Below are 15,370 nucleotides of genomic sequence, written 5' to 3'. Positions count from 1 at the left end.
GGGGGAAAAAAATCATTTACAATTAAGTTGTGGAGGGGAAAAATCCTTTTGGCCAATATGTAGTCACAAATTATATTCTTACTTCTGCTTTAAAATCTACCAAATATTTTACCCTCCAAATTTTGTAATGCAAAAAAGTCCTTAATAGCAATGACAGAACAGAAAGCTCTATGACAAGAAAAGTAGAAAAAAAAATACAGAAAATCATAATTATAAATATATCTTACTCGTTGTAGTCCTTCATACCAATCATCTTGTTCAAACCAATGTGAAATGTAAGTCATCCAAGCCATAGAGCATTTCTACTTTAATCAAGGCAATTGGAAGCTCAGCACCAGAATAACCAGCACCTAAAGTGACAATAATGTGTTTCAACCAAACAATCTTTACCACAATCTCCTTTGTTCAGTACAAGAAGCTAATAATATACAATCATTTTAACTGAAACAGTTTTAATTATCTACAAATATCCATAAAAAGAATATTGAGTCAGAAAATAAAAGCCTATATTCAGTAAGAAAAAAATAATTATTCTCTATAGTTCCAGAAAATTCAACTACTTTCACTCGAAATAAAAAGCACTTAACATTTTCAGGAAATAAACATTTTTTTTTCTAAAATTTAACAAGTTAAAATAATCCAGAAATTTAATAGGCAACAGATCAATTCTTACTTCAGCTTCTTGAATAGTGCATATAAATGCACTTATATAAGCTTTAGAACAGTCATGTGCTTTGTTTCCTTCCAGCTCAGTAGGAGTTAAATCATCCTACAGGTAGCCACTGCTAATTGTCTGTTGCAAAAATTGTAAAGATCCTTCATCACTCAATATAGTGTTAGTATGTTCAATTGAATGAAAATCATGTAAATTGAATTTACTCCTTTCTGTAAGGAATTATTTACTAGCTCTGATATGTAAGAAATTTTGAGAGACTGCAAAACACTAAGTGTTTTCTCCTTCCCATCAAAATGCTTAAGGTTGTATTGGTATAGAAAGATGCACTTTGTAGAAATATCAGGTAGTTGAGAACATTCTGGTGCTTGCTGTGATTCTTTATTTATTATTATCTGCTTGAAATTGCAGGTGGAAGGTCTGGGGCATAGGTTTTTGCTGCTACAGGAAGCTCGAGTAGCCTTTTCCTCCCATCTCCTCGGGTTGGAATCTGCTGCCTTCTCCAACCCTCTGGATTTGTTCCTTGCTCATTGTCTCATTTATCCACTGCTTATCTATTTTGTCTTGCAGTTCTTCATCCAAGTCTTGCCATGTCTTTTTGTTAATTCTAATTTCATCTGTATCCAGCATTAATTCGCCACTACACTTACCTGGACATTGCTTTCCTGGTTCCAATTCCTCTACTAGCCAGGGACTGCACTCTACCATGCCAAGTTTCATTTCAAGCTCCCCACTGAACTTGGAACTCTCAGATTCCAGTCTGGTCATTTCAGTATTAACATTAAAAAAAGTAAAAACCCTTCATTTTTCAAGGTAAGATTCAATTTCCACCACATCAAACATTTTTTCTGTTGAATTCCCTACTGGGGTTACTGTTACAATCTAGAAAATGCCCTGATACAAAAAATTCCAGGTTTTATGTTTTAATTTTCACAAAGATGTCACTTCCCCCCATTATATTAAATCTGCAAGTATTATAAAACTACCTTTACAAAGCCCTCCTCACCATCCTAAAGCCACTCCTTTTAATGAAACCTTAACTCATCTCTTCCAGACTAGTGCAATAGTTTAATTACTAGTACTATGATCTTATTGTGATTCCCAAACATGCACTATTATGTATACTCTGAAGCTTTTAAGTGCTCTTCCTTAAATTTTTCTCTTTCATTCTCTTTCCCTGTAAATAATGGGCTCTTTCATTTTTCAAGACCCAGCTTACAAACCCTGTAAACCTCACAATTATTCATCTGTCTCAAAGCCTATATTTGTGAAGATAATGATTACAAATTGTGAATCCACCAAAACAAAGAATCAATCATGTGTACTCATCATTAGGTAGAAGATGTAGAATATCTGTGAGGCAAATTGTCATGCATAGTACTTTAAAAGTTTGGCACCTAGTGTCTTTACAGCAACAAAAACACATATTACTTGGAAAGGAAATAAAGTATTCAAGTAAAATTGAATAGTAAAAATTGTGTGTGTGTGTGTGTGTGTGTGTGTTGCTATGGATTGAGCCCAGGGCCCTCTGCATGTTAGACAAGCATGCTACCACTGCGAAACACCTCAGCTCCAACTTGAGAATAAATTTTAAGGGTTGAAACACAAATTTGAATTGGTAAATATATTTGTAATCATTTCAGACACCAAATATGTATTTATTATACTGTTATAAACCCAATGAAGTTACAAATCAAAAGCTTATGGGCATATAATAGCTATTTCTTATTTCCTAATACATTTTAAAAATATTTTATTTTAATTTATTTATTTGAGAGAGAGAGAGAGAGAATGGGCATGCTAGGGCCTCCAGCCACTGCAAATGAACTCCAGACACATGTGCCCCCTTGTACATCTGGCTTATGTGGAGCCTGGGGAATCAAACTTGGGTCCTTTGGCTTTGCAGACGAACACCTTAACTGCTAAGCCATCTCTCTAACCCTCTGAATACATTTTTAACAACACTAAGATATTTACAAAAATTAAAGAAAAATATTACAAATATTATCTTACCAATTTTTTTAAGTATATTTTTGGTTTTGCTCCAGGCACATTGATTATCAGACAGAAAATAACATCTGTTGCATTTAATGTAAGAATGGTAGAGTTGAACTCACAACTTCTTTGGGTGGCATTTTTGCTTACTTTCTTTTCCATCATTTCTGTTTTGATTCTACATTTAGATTTTCTGTCCAATTTTACATGATATTCAGACCCAGATACTGACTTAATTCTCTGGAATTTTGTTTTTCTGTTTATTTGCCTTTCCTCATTGAGCTATATCTACTTATCTATCCACAGTTGTGATATCCACAGTTCTTAGACCATCTTGATCAGCTTTGAGCTCATGTATCTTATAGCATATTATATTTATATTTATTTATATTATATTTAAAATTTCCTAACAAACTAAGTGACCATGTAAGAATAAATAGGTCATTGCTTATTCAACTAACCAAATATGAAATATGTGACAGATTGGAAACCATCTTCTTTCATGTAGTTGCACCTATACTGTTTGGTTATCTGTTCCTCAGCACCTTAAAAAAGCCATTCCATTGTCATTCATACCTGAATCCATGCAACCTTAATATTTAAGCAAAATAGCATATAGAAAATTTTAAGCTATTCTAATATAAATTTTGAGAATAAAAGCTTTCATTTTGGTAATTTAATAAATCTAAAATGTCTGGCACATGTAGTAGAGGCCCCATAAATGATTTTAATTTATATATGATAAAATGGAATTCTGAGCTACCTAGTATTTAATAAAATTTGGTTTTCAAAGGAAATCTATTTTAAGTACATACTAAATACACTGCTCTTCTAAAAAATATAATGCATTCTATCAAAACTTAAAGAAACACATTTCACTTTTTATGAATACATACAATAAGCTGTTTAAAAGCGTATTTGTTTTTTGATAACAGTACGTTTCCCTGTCTCAAATTAATTCACAGCCTCTTTTGCTACTTCAAACACTGGAGTAAATAAATTCAAGATGTCTTCTGAAAAGTAGAAACCAATTTAAAGATATAAAAAAGTGTGTTGTTAAATACATACTTCTTTTGTTTGTTTATTTTTATTTATTTATTTGTGAGTGACAGACAGAGACAGAAAGAGGCAGATGAGGCAAGAGAGAATGGGTGCACCAGGGCCTCCAGCCACTGCAAATGAACTCCAGATGCATGCACCCCCTTGTTCATCTGGCTAATGTGGGTCCTGGGGAATCGAGCCTTGAACCAGGGTCCTAAGGCTTCACAGGCAAGTGCTTAACCACTAAGCCATCTCTCCAGACCAAATATATATTTTGTTTATACTAAATTGCACTAAGAATGTCTTTCACACTAATTGTAAAGATGTATCATTTCCAGATCACCCTGTTTCTGCCACCAAGAATGTGTTCCTATCTGCTGAAGCCCCAGAAAATATCTTAGACCATAAGCTTAAGGGAAATATCCAAGTATGCCAAAACAATGAAAGGGAAGAAGTCTGGATACTTGAAAACATGGACTTCCAATCATAGTTTGTTAATATGAAGGAGAATATAACTTTCATATTTTAAATCAAATATTATTTTATATTTTCTCTGCCATGGGCAGAAAAACCTCACATAGGATCTGAAACTGCATGACTTCAAAAAGCAGCTGAGGAAGAACAGTGAAAGAGACACAGAGAACACTCAACTCCTACCAAACCAGATATCCAGAGACACAGAGGCTCCCAAGCCCTCATCACTGAAGTAGACGTAAAATGAACCCAACGTGGTTCAGAGAAATTCATGGAAGAGGGGGACAGAAAGATTGTTAGAGCCACAAGTTGGGACATTATGCACAGAGACATTGCCTCTTCCCCATAACTGATGGCTAACCCCACAATGCATGACCTATATTCCCCAACAAGGAGGGTTCGTTCAGAGTGGGGAGGACAGAGAGGAGGCTAACAATGGTAACAACATGGCCGTTTACACACTGAATATGTACATAACTAATAAAGACAAAAATCTCAGAAATGAGAGGAACATTTTAAAATACACCCATGCAGCTATTCAGAAAACACTGACTAATGATATTCTATGTATAGCATTGAAAAAAAAAACTCCTGATAGCACTGAAAATAATAAAATATGACCTTATATAAGAGAGAAAATGAGAAAACACATTCCTAAATATACATAACTTCAGGCTGAATCTCACTGGAAGGGTCAATTGACTCTTCAACTTCCGGGCTTGCTGGCTTGGTTCACATGATAGGTAATGAGTTTTAAATTTTGTAATCATTTATTACTTGTCACAAACGACTTTTCCTTTAGTAGTGTCAGTGTTTCATGAGAAAATCATTCGTTTTTATTTTATAAAAGGAGAGGAATTTCCTTAAAAGACAGAAGAAAATTTTATCTCACAATGGTTAGGTTATTTTTTTTTTTTTCTGCTAACTTATACGAAGAAATAGAAGAGGTAACACCTTTTCACCAAAGGACAGAGGGACAGAACTTTTCTTTTTTTTTTTTCAACGTTTCCATAAAATATATGCAGAACTATGTCTCCCTTTTGAACCCACAAATAAATATGGAAGAAAAACTAAAGTAGCTGAGGAAGCACAAGCAGTCAGTCCATAATGTCAAATGCCAGAGCATTTGTCTTCAAATACATGTTACTAGCATGTTCTTTACTCTAAGCATACACTCATAAAATTGTTTCTATGTAATATAACAAACAGGTTTTGTACTATTTTGGCTAACTCTAGTATTTATCTATGAATTTACCTCATTAATATTACAAGGGGTTTAGTAAAAATCATATGTTTCCATATATATTTGCTACATTTTATTTCATCCTGTTTAGTAAATAGTAAGTACACATTATATCTAGACAGTAGAGGTAGTTTTTAAAAACAAAGATACATAAGAGCAAAAGCCCTTGCTTCAAAGGCCGGGCGTGGTGGCGCAGGCCTTTAATCCCAGCACTTGGGAGGCAGAGGTAGGAGAATTGCCATGAGTTCAAGGCCACCCTGAGACTACAGAGTTAATTCCAGGTCAGCCTGGACCAGAGTGAGACCCTACCTCGAAAAACAAAAAAAAAAAAAAAAAAAAAAAAGCCCCGCTTCAGGAAATTTATATAGAACCTAAACATGGGGCAGACACTGTGTTTGTTGTCTAGTCAAAAATCACTCTCGACCAGCAGTTTCTAACTGTGCCCCAAATGACTTTGATATAGATGGAATCAAACTAAACAGAAAAATCAGGCTCTTTGTCCATTTCCAAACTCTAAGCAAGCAATAATGATTTCATCTCCCATGAACAATTTGTATCCTCTGTATGGGTGTTTAGCCCAACTTCAGGTAATGTAAGTGGAAATCTGTGGTGCCATTTTCCCACTCTTCATTTTAGACATTGATGTAATGCTGCTGCTGAAAAGCTATTGTATACTCATGCAAGACAAGCCAGAACATTACAGAGATGATGTGATTCTATCAATACTCAGATACACTGTTTTCATTCATCTAGTGTGAAGGTTTGAATGCAAATATATGTCCCCCACTGACTCAGGTATTATTTTAATTTTTTTTTTTTTTGAGGTCTCACTCTAGCTCAGGCTGACCTGGAATTCACTATATAGTCTTAGAGTAGCCTTGAACTCATAGCAATCCCCCTACCTCTGCCTCTTGAGTGCTGGGATTAAAGACATGCACCACTACTCCCAGAATGACTCAGGTATTTCTTATTAAGTTTCATACTTAACATAGCCCTGCTGGACGAGGTGTGTCACTGGGGACAGATATTCAATTCAGCCCTAAGGTGTGTAGAAAGCCAGTTTGATTTTGCTGTTTGTGCTTGTAGATGTTGCCACTCTCCCCCGCCCCATCTGTGCTGTGGATGCTAGGGTGAGCCCGCTTCTGCCATGCTAAAACCTATCCTGGAATCTATAAACCTGAAATAAACCTTCCTCCCACATGCTGCTTCTGCTAGGATGTTTGTCTAGCAACAAAAGGGCAATTGCAACAATTAGCTTTATAAAAAATGTTTTTCATTCCTCATTTTTCTGTCAGGACTACTTGACTTCATTTCTAGTGATACAAATACATTCATAAAACAACACAGAATAGCCATTACAATGGAGAATCAGCAAGGGCTTAAAGAAACAAACAGAAAATGAAAACAAAAAGTCCTAACCTACTTTAGGTGGTCAAAAGGGTATACAAAAATAAAAAGGTAAGGTTTAAACTTTCAGCTAAAAAAAATTCTTCTGGGTCTAACATGTAATTGTATATGAGAAGAAATAGTAAATTATGAAAAAAGACAGGTAATCAGAGATAAAATGTCAAATTGTCTATATCATGTCAAGAATTAGATCTTTTATGTTATACATGATGGCAAGCATGATACATCTTAAACATGGTGATGCTAGCACCTGATATTTTGGGTTATAGCTATTATCCTAACACTATATTAAATACTTTTGGGGGGACAGAGTGACATAATAAGAGGTTGGTAGAAAATAGGTAGAGGGATAAACTAATGAAACATTAAGGAAAAGTAAAGTATAGGGAAGACAAGCTAAGGTAAAAGAGTTGCACAGTGACACAACTAAAATAATGATTCTGAAGAAAATGAAATGAAACAGAAGAATAAAACAATGCCTTCAATAAAGAGCCAGGTATGGTGGTGCTCACCTTAAATCCCAGCAGTCAGGATGGCAATATAGGAGGTTAAACATGAGTTTAGGGCCATCCTGAGAGTACATACTGAATTCCAGGTCAGCCTGGGTTACATCAAGACCTACTAGAGGAGCTGTTGAAAGAAAAATGTCATCAAGAGAATGAGTAAGTAGGTGACCCTGTAGACTATAAAATCCTCCAGCCAGACAGAAGTACATACTTGTACAATAGTGACACACAGCCTCTGTGAGTAACAATTTTCTGATTGGATGTGAGGCCTGCTCAGTGGGAGAAAACTCATACCTGGTACTGTAAACCAAGTAAGATTCCCATAGTTAGGATACTATACTTCAGTAATGGACATCAGAGAGAAGCCCCCACTGTTCTCTAGAGATGCACAGTGAGCTTGTGTACCAAAATGCTCTCAAATAACTTTGTATACCCCCCTTTAGCCCAAGATGCTCTCACTCTTGGTTGGATCTGTTTATACAGATGGCAGAAAAAGACAGTGGTGAGTTGAGATCCATTGGTAAGACAAGAAGATAGCCAACTGCCCACCATGAGACTTGCCACATCGTCCATATCTACCGGGACCCAGAACGTACAGTGGAAGTGGTACTATGAACACTGCTCTTACTGCTAGCCTGACAACCAGCTCCAGGACGATGGTGACAGATGCAGTGAACAAGCAAAATCAATCAAAGCAGAAATCCAGAGGCTACAAAGACCTCAATGCTAAATCAGACTGCCAATGGGTCTGCCATGGCTCAGAGAACACTGCAGAAGTGGGGAGGGAGGGAAATTGTAAAAACCACAGAATGGGTGGGAATACCCTGAGGCAGAGTCCCCCCATCATCCCATTAGGAATAACTGAGGCCTTCATGTTCTCACAGTGAATTGCACAACCCCACTGAGGAAGATCCCAGGGAACTGGGAACAGGGGAGAGGGAATAAAAGACTACAATCTGTAAATAAATAAACAAATAAGGTAATAAAGGGCAGAAGTAAAATTTAAAAAAATCAATAAATCATAACCATGGTTAAGAATATAATGTTTTAACTTATAAAATTATTAGGAAATGATAGGAGCTGAAAGCTCAAAGTAAATACATGAAATAAACATTTTAGAGATAAAAAGTAAAATAATAGAAGCAAACCAAAAACCATGTAGTAAAAATGCTTCTTAAGATTGATGAAGATATTAATTAAGTAGATCAAAATGCTTGGTTGATGTGCTAGTTAAGTTTGTGCCAACTTGATCTGTTTAAGAATCCACAGACATTCCTCATAAGTGGGTCTCTGAGATTGCTTCCAGGAAGGATTAACTAAGGGACAAATCCTCCCCCTCCCCCCCCTCCCGGGGCAAGCCCTTCTGCCAGAGTGGGTAGCCTATCTTGGGGAGGGTGTGGCTTTATCTAAAGAAGCTCTATGAAGGAAAGGATCCCCTCCTCCTATCTGCCTGCCAGGGTTGCTTGCTGCTTTCCAATGTGGACTGGAGAACAGCATTTCTCCAGGATGCCTCTAGGACTTCAGTGCTGAATTAGGACGGCTGAGGCATCCAGCCTCGTGTACTGAGCAGCTACCAGGTTCCTTGACTCTCAGGCCTGCCACCTGCTATTGTTGGACTGCCATAAAATAATCCAATAAATTCCCTTTTAATACAATTCATTCTTTCTATCAGTTCTGTTCCTAGAGAGAACCCTAATACAAATTGTGGTACCAGGAGTGGTTCTAGAGAAACAGAATTGTAAGGATGGATTTCCATAGTGGTCCTCTCTGGAAATGGTTCTCCAACCTCAGTGCCACTAAAGGTTCTACTGGTAATAAGGACAGCAATTTTACTGGTAATAAGGAGGTCACTAATAATCCAGGGTGTGAACTGTTTAAAGAACTCCATTTGGTGATCTTGGGTCATATCTTGTGAAGAGTAGGGAATTTAGTGACTGTATCTAGAACTTTTGAGTATTTGTGGAAAAGTAAGACAAATGATGATGCTGGATGGTTACTTCTAGCATCTCTGGATAAACTATTGAGAGAAAAGCAGAAGCTCCGAAAGGAAATTTCTAAGCTTAAGACCCGCATATATGATCTGAAGGGTTCTAAGGGTGCCTTGGAAGAGAGTCTCCTCTCTAGCCAGAATAGGGCTCAAATTTCCGAAAACCAAACTGAAGCTCTTATTTTAAGATTGGCGAACTTGCAATGTAAGCTCAATTCCCAGGCTCACAGGCTATCAGAAGTTAAAATGAGAGCACTGATTGGAAGAGTGGGACCCTATTACTTGGGATGGGGATGGGTGGGAAGACCCTGGAGAATCTGGGAACATTGAGCTGTCAGATTCTGAAGAAGTTGTTTTGCATAAGAATGTGGCCCCCCCTCCCGTAGGGACAGTTGCATCCCCACCCCCACCCCCTGAAATATTGCCCTCTCCACTCTTGCCTGAGGGTATTACTTTCTTTGTCTGAGGAACCAGCAATGACTCTCCCTGAAGGAGGTGCTGATACTTCTCAGTGCCCACCCATCTTTGCCTCTAGGCCTATAAAAAGGTGGAAGGGTAGGCATGCTCCTAAATGTGAGATAGAAAGCATGACTCGAGGAGGTGAGGTATACCCCTAAAGAACTTCAAGAGCTTTCTAACTTGTACAGACAGAAACATAGGGAATATGTGTGGGAATGGATTTTAAGGGTGTGGGATGACAGCAGAAGGAATACAATATTAGATCAGGCTGAATTTACTGAAATGGGCTCACTGAGCAGAGATTTTAGATTTAACAATGCAGCTCATGCAGTTGGAAGAGGTATCAAGAAGTATTTGATTGGTTGGCTGAAGAATGGATCCAAAGATGGCCTGCTGTGAATGAGCTCGAGCTGCCTGATATACCTTGGTTTAATGTTGATGAAGGCTCAAAGAACTTAGAATGCTGGAGTGGATGTGCCATGTAAACTCATCCTTGCCCCAACCATGGGAGCATCCAGAAGATGTGCCCTTCACTAAAACTATAAGAAACACATTTGTGAGGGAGCAGCAGCATACTTAAAGGCCCCCAATGAAGACATTACCATGGGAGCTGCACTTGCTGCATTAGGTGAGTTAGATGAAATGGGTCTAACTGGATCTTGGAGTAACAAGGGCCAAGTAGCAGTACAGAATTGCCAAAGGCAATGTGAGCATGTTTACTGTAACAGACAGCATAGGCAAAACAATGCTTCTAACAGTATGACTCGTGTAGACCTTTGGTACTGGCTGATTAATCATGGTGTTCCCAGAATTGAAATGGATTAAAAGCCTTCTAAGTTCTATCTTGATCTGTATAAGAGCAAAGGAACAAAGAGTCAAGGCCTCTTAACCAGTTTTCAGACTTGAGCCAGTTTACAGATCCTGAGCCCCTTGATTGAAGGTGTGGCCAGGTCTCCTTGAAGAAGGACTCTACCACATTCCCCCAAAGTTTCAATATTAAGCTTAGTCCTACTCTTCCTTAGAGGGACCTTTGGCTTTTTGCTAGGGTAATTGTACACTGTGGAAAAGGAAATTATCAGACATTTCAGGGTGCACTGGACACTGGCTCCAAGTTGACACTGATTCCAGGAGACCCCAAAAAGCAGTGTGGCCCTCCAGTTAAAGTAGGTGCTTACAGAGGTCAAGTGGTCAATGGAGTTTTGGCAAATGTTAGACTGACAGTGGATCCAGTGGGTCCCTGAACTCATCCTGTGGTTATTTCCCCAGTTCCAGAATGCATAGTTGGGAAAAATATGCTTAGGAGTTGGCAGCACACCACATTGGTTCTCTGACTTGTGGAGTGAGGGATATTATGGTTGGAAAGGCCAAATGGAAGTCACTGGAGCTCCCTCCACCAGGGAAAATAGTTAACCAAAAACAGTATTGCTTCCCTGGAGGAACCGCAGAAATTCATGTCACTAAAAGGGACTTGAAGGATGCAGGGATGGTGGATCCCACCACATCTCTGTCAGTGGCACATAGGGATGCCATTTGGAGCCTTTCGCAGGACCCCATAGGTGAATCACAGTGGAGGCCCTTGGAATTCTGGAGCAAGACCCTGCTATCATCTGCAGACAATTATTCTCCCTTTAAGAGACAGCTCTTGGCCTGCTATTGGGCCTTAGTAGAAACTCAATGCTTGACAATGGGCTATCAAGTACTATGAGACCTGAGTTTCCCATAGTGAGCTGGGTGTTACCTGACCCACTAGGCCATAAAGTTGGACTGTGCACAGCAGCAGTCCATCATCAAGTGGAAGTAGTATATCCGTGATTGGGCTCAAGCAAGCCCTGAAGGTACAAGTATGTTACATGAGGAACTTTCCCAAATGTCTATGCTTGCTACTCCTGTTACACTGCCTTCTGTCCCCAAGCATGCACCTATGGCTTCATGGGGTGTGCCCTATGATAAACTGACTGAAGAGGAGAAGACTAGGGCATGGTTTACAGACAGTTGAGCACATTATACAGGCACCTCCCAGAAGTGGACAGCTGCAGCATTTCAGCCCCTTTCTGGGACAACTCTGAAAGATTGAAGTGAAGGGAAATCTTCCCAATGGGCAGAACTTCAGGCAGTGTACATGGATATGCATTTTGCTTGGAAGGAAAAATGGCCAGGTATGTGGTTATACACTGATTCATGGGGTATGAGCAATGGTTTGGCTGAATGATCTGAGACTTGGAAGGAGCATAATTGGAAAATTGGTGAGAAGGACACTTGGGGAAGGTGTATGTGGATAGAGCTATCTTAATGGTCAAAGAATATAAAGATTCTTGTGTTCCATGTGTTAATGCTCATCAGAAGGTGACCTCATCAGAGGATGACTTTAATAATCAAGTAGATAAGCTGAACCATTTGGTAATAGTGGTCAACTTCTTTCCTCCACCTTCCCTGTCATTGCCCAATGGGCCTATGAACAAAGTGGCCATGGTGACAAAGATGCAGGCTGTGCATGGGCCCAACAACATGGACTTACACTAACTAAGGCTAACCTGGCAATGGCTGTTGCTGACCACCAAATGTGCCAGCAGCAAAAACCAACTCTGAGCCCCTGATATGATAGCATTCCTTGGGGTGACCATCCAGCAACTTGGTGGCAAGTGGACTATATTGGGCCTCTTCCATCATGGAAAGGGCATCATTTTGTCCTTACTGGAATAGACGCTTAGTCTGGGTATTCATTTGCTTTTCCTGCATGCAATGTTTCTGCCAAAACTACCATCAGTGGGCTTACAGAATGGCTTATCTACCATCATGGTATTGCATACAGCATTGCTTCTGACCAAGAAATTCACTTCATAACCAAGGAAGTATGGTAGTAGTTCATAATTGTGGTGGTTTGATTCAGGTGTCCCCCATAAACTTAGGTGTTCTGAATGCTAGGTTCCCAGCTGATGGATATTTGGGAATTAATGCCTCCTGGAGGGAGTGTATTGTTGGGGGCGGGCTTATGGGCTTTATAGCCAGTTTCCCCATGCCAGTGTTTGGCACACCCTCCTGTTGCTGTGGTCCATCTTCTGTTGGCCAGGGGGTGATGTCCACCCTCTGCTCATGCCATCGTTTTCCCCTACCATCGTGGAGCTTCCCCTCGAGCCTGTAAGTCAAATAGACCTCTTTTTCCCAGAAGCTGCTCTTTGTTGGGTGATTTCTACCAGCAATGCGAACCGGACTGCAACAATAATTATGGAATTCACTGGTCTTACCATGTGCCCCACCACCATAACTTAATAGAATGGTGGAATGGCCTTTTAAAGAAACAGCTACTGTGCCAACTAGGTGGCAACAGGTTGGAGGGCTGGGGGAGTGTCCTCCAGCAGGCTGTATATGCTCTGAATCAGCATCCTATATATGGTGCTATTTCTCCTATAGCCCAGATTCACAGGTCCCAGAATCAAGGGGTGGAAATGGGAATGGTACACAATGGTGACCCATGAGCCAAATTTTTGCTTCCTGTTCCCACAATATTATGTTCTGCTGGCCTAGAGGTCTTGGTTCCAGAAGGGAGAGTGCTTTTGCCAAGAGGCACAAAGAATATTCCATTTAATTACAAGCTAAGACTTCCCCCTAGCAACTTTGGGCTCCTGATGCCCTTGAGTGAACAGGCTGAGAAAGGAGTTACATTGTTGGTAGGGGTGATTGATCCATATTACCAGGGGGAAATTGGACTGCTCCTCTACAACAGACATAAGGAAGAGTGTGTCTGGAGTACAGGAGATCCTTTAGGGCATCTCTTGACATTACCATGCTATGTTACCAAAGTCAATGAACAACTGAAACAACACAATAAAGGCAGTATGATAAATGGCCCAGATCCTTCAGGAATGAAGGTATGGGTCACCCCTCCAGGTAAAGAACCAAGACCTGCTGAAGTTCTTGCTGACGGTGGAGGAAATACAGAATGGGTAGTAGAAGAAGGCAGTTACAAATACCAGCTAAGACCATGTGATTAGGTACAAAAAATGAGGACTTCAATTGCTATGTTTCTGTCTTATCTTGTTAAGAGTATTTGTTCATATCTACACCAATATTAAGATGCTTTTGTTCTTCCTCTATTTATTAGATAATTAATACTTATTACTATCATATCACTAGTTCATTACTGTTGAATTTATATTTGACTTATTATATTAGTGACTAAGCATTCCTCAAGGAACCTTGCTTTGTATGGGGGTGAAGATTGAGTATTTCCAGTTGTATGAGGGACAGTTATATCATGTTAGGCAGAATTATGACCTTGTTACTATCTTCATTTGGAAATTAAATATGATGTAAAGAGATAGAGTTTGGTGTCAAGGTGACAAGGGGTAGACTTATAATGGTTAAGTTTGTGACAACTTGATCTAATAAGGAGTTCACAGACATTTCCTCATAAGTGGGTCTCTGACTTGCTTCCATGAAGGATTAACTAAAGGATGAATCCTTCCCCTAGAGAGGGTAGCCCCTCTGGGGTGGAGGCTTTATGTAAAGAAGGGAAGGAAGGATCCCCTCCTCCTATCTGGCTGCCAGTGCTGCTTGCTGCTTTCCCATGTGGACTGAAAAGCAGCATTTCTCCAGGATGCCTCTAGGCCTTCAGTGATGGATTGGGAAGGCTGAGGCATCCAGCCTCATGGACTAAGCAGCTACCAGGTTCCTTGACTGTCAGGCCTGCAACCTGCTATTGCTAGACTTCCATAAGATAATCCAATAAATTTCCTTTAATACAATTCATTATATTGGTTCTGTTCCTCTAGAGAACCCTGCCTAAAACAGTTGATTACCCAAAGAACTCCAAGTAATATAGCACAGAAATAATGAGCATCAAGATTATTATACTGCTATTCATAATAGTTAAACTATAAAACTAACCTAGATGTCCATCAAAAAATGAATGGTTGGGTTGGAGAGATGGTTTAGGGGTTAAGGTGCTTACCTAAGAAGCTTAAGGAGTCACATTTGACTCCCTAGGTCCCACATAAACCAGACACACAGTGACACAAGTACACAAGGTCACACAAGCACACAAGATTGTGCACACATCTAGAATTTGATTTCAAAGGCTGGAGGCCCTGGTATGCCAATTATCTCTCTCTCTTTTTCTCTATCTCTTGCTCTCTCTCTCTGATGAGAAATAAAAATAAATTAATGAATAAGGGAATGGTATGTATACACAATAGAATTTTTCATCCATAAAGGAATATGAAGTTTTGTTGTTTGCAAAAAATGGATGTAGCCAGGCATGGTGGCACATGCTTTTAACCCTAGCTCTCAGGCAGAGGAGGATTACTGTGAGTTTAAGGTCAATTTAGGTCTACAGAGTAAGTGCCAGATAAGCCTGGGCTAGTGTGAGACCCTACTCGAAAAAAGAAAACAAATAAGATGGAGAAAAATGGAGATAATCATATTGAGCAAATTAATTCAGTCTCATAGAGACAAATCTCACAAGTTTTCCCTCATTTGTGGTTCCTAGATTTTATATAGATGCATAAAATCATGGGTAGATGGATGAACAGACAGAAAGATAGATATGTTATGGAAATAGAAACAAGTTTCTGGGTGAACAAAGGACA

General features: G+C 39.3%; 1 protein-coding gene across 5 annotated transcripts in view; it reads right to left on the bottom strand.

The window, feature by feature from the left end:
• The window catches only part of Wdr17 (WD repeat domain 17), a 139,142-nt gene that overhangs the window by 117,186 nt on the left and 6,586 nt on the right, over window positions 1-15,370 (bottom strand). For 4 of the 5 annotated variants that reach the window (XM_045155904.1, XM_045155912.1, XM_045155927.1 and 1 more), the window contains exon 2: window positions 228-350. The exons of the other annotated variant lie outside the window; for it this stretch is intronic. In XM_045155904.1, coding sequence (XP_045011839.1) covers window positions 228-293 — 66 coding nt within the window. In that variant the 5' untranslated portion in view covers window positions 294-350. The remainder of the gene's footprint in view (window positions 1-227; window positions 351-15,370) is intronic. 5 annotated transcript variants of the gene reach the window in all.

The sequence above is a fragment of the Jaculus jaculus genome, chromosome 1 (assembly GCF_020740685.1).
Source record: "Jaculus jaculus isolate mJacJac1 chromosome 1, mJacJac1.mat.Y.cur, whole genome shotgun sequence".
NCBI lineage: Eukaryota > Metazoa > Chordata > Mammalia > Rodentia > Dipodidae > Jaculus > Jaculus jaculus.
The sequence above is the reverse complement of the archived record's forward strand: the minus strand, read 5'-3'. Positions and strand labels throughout refer to the sequence as shown.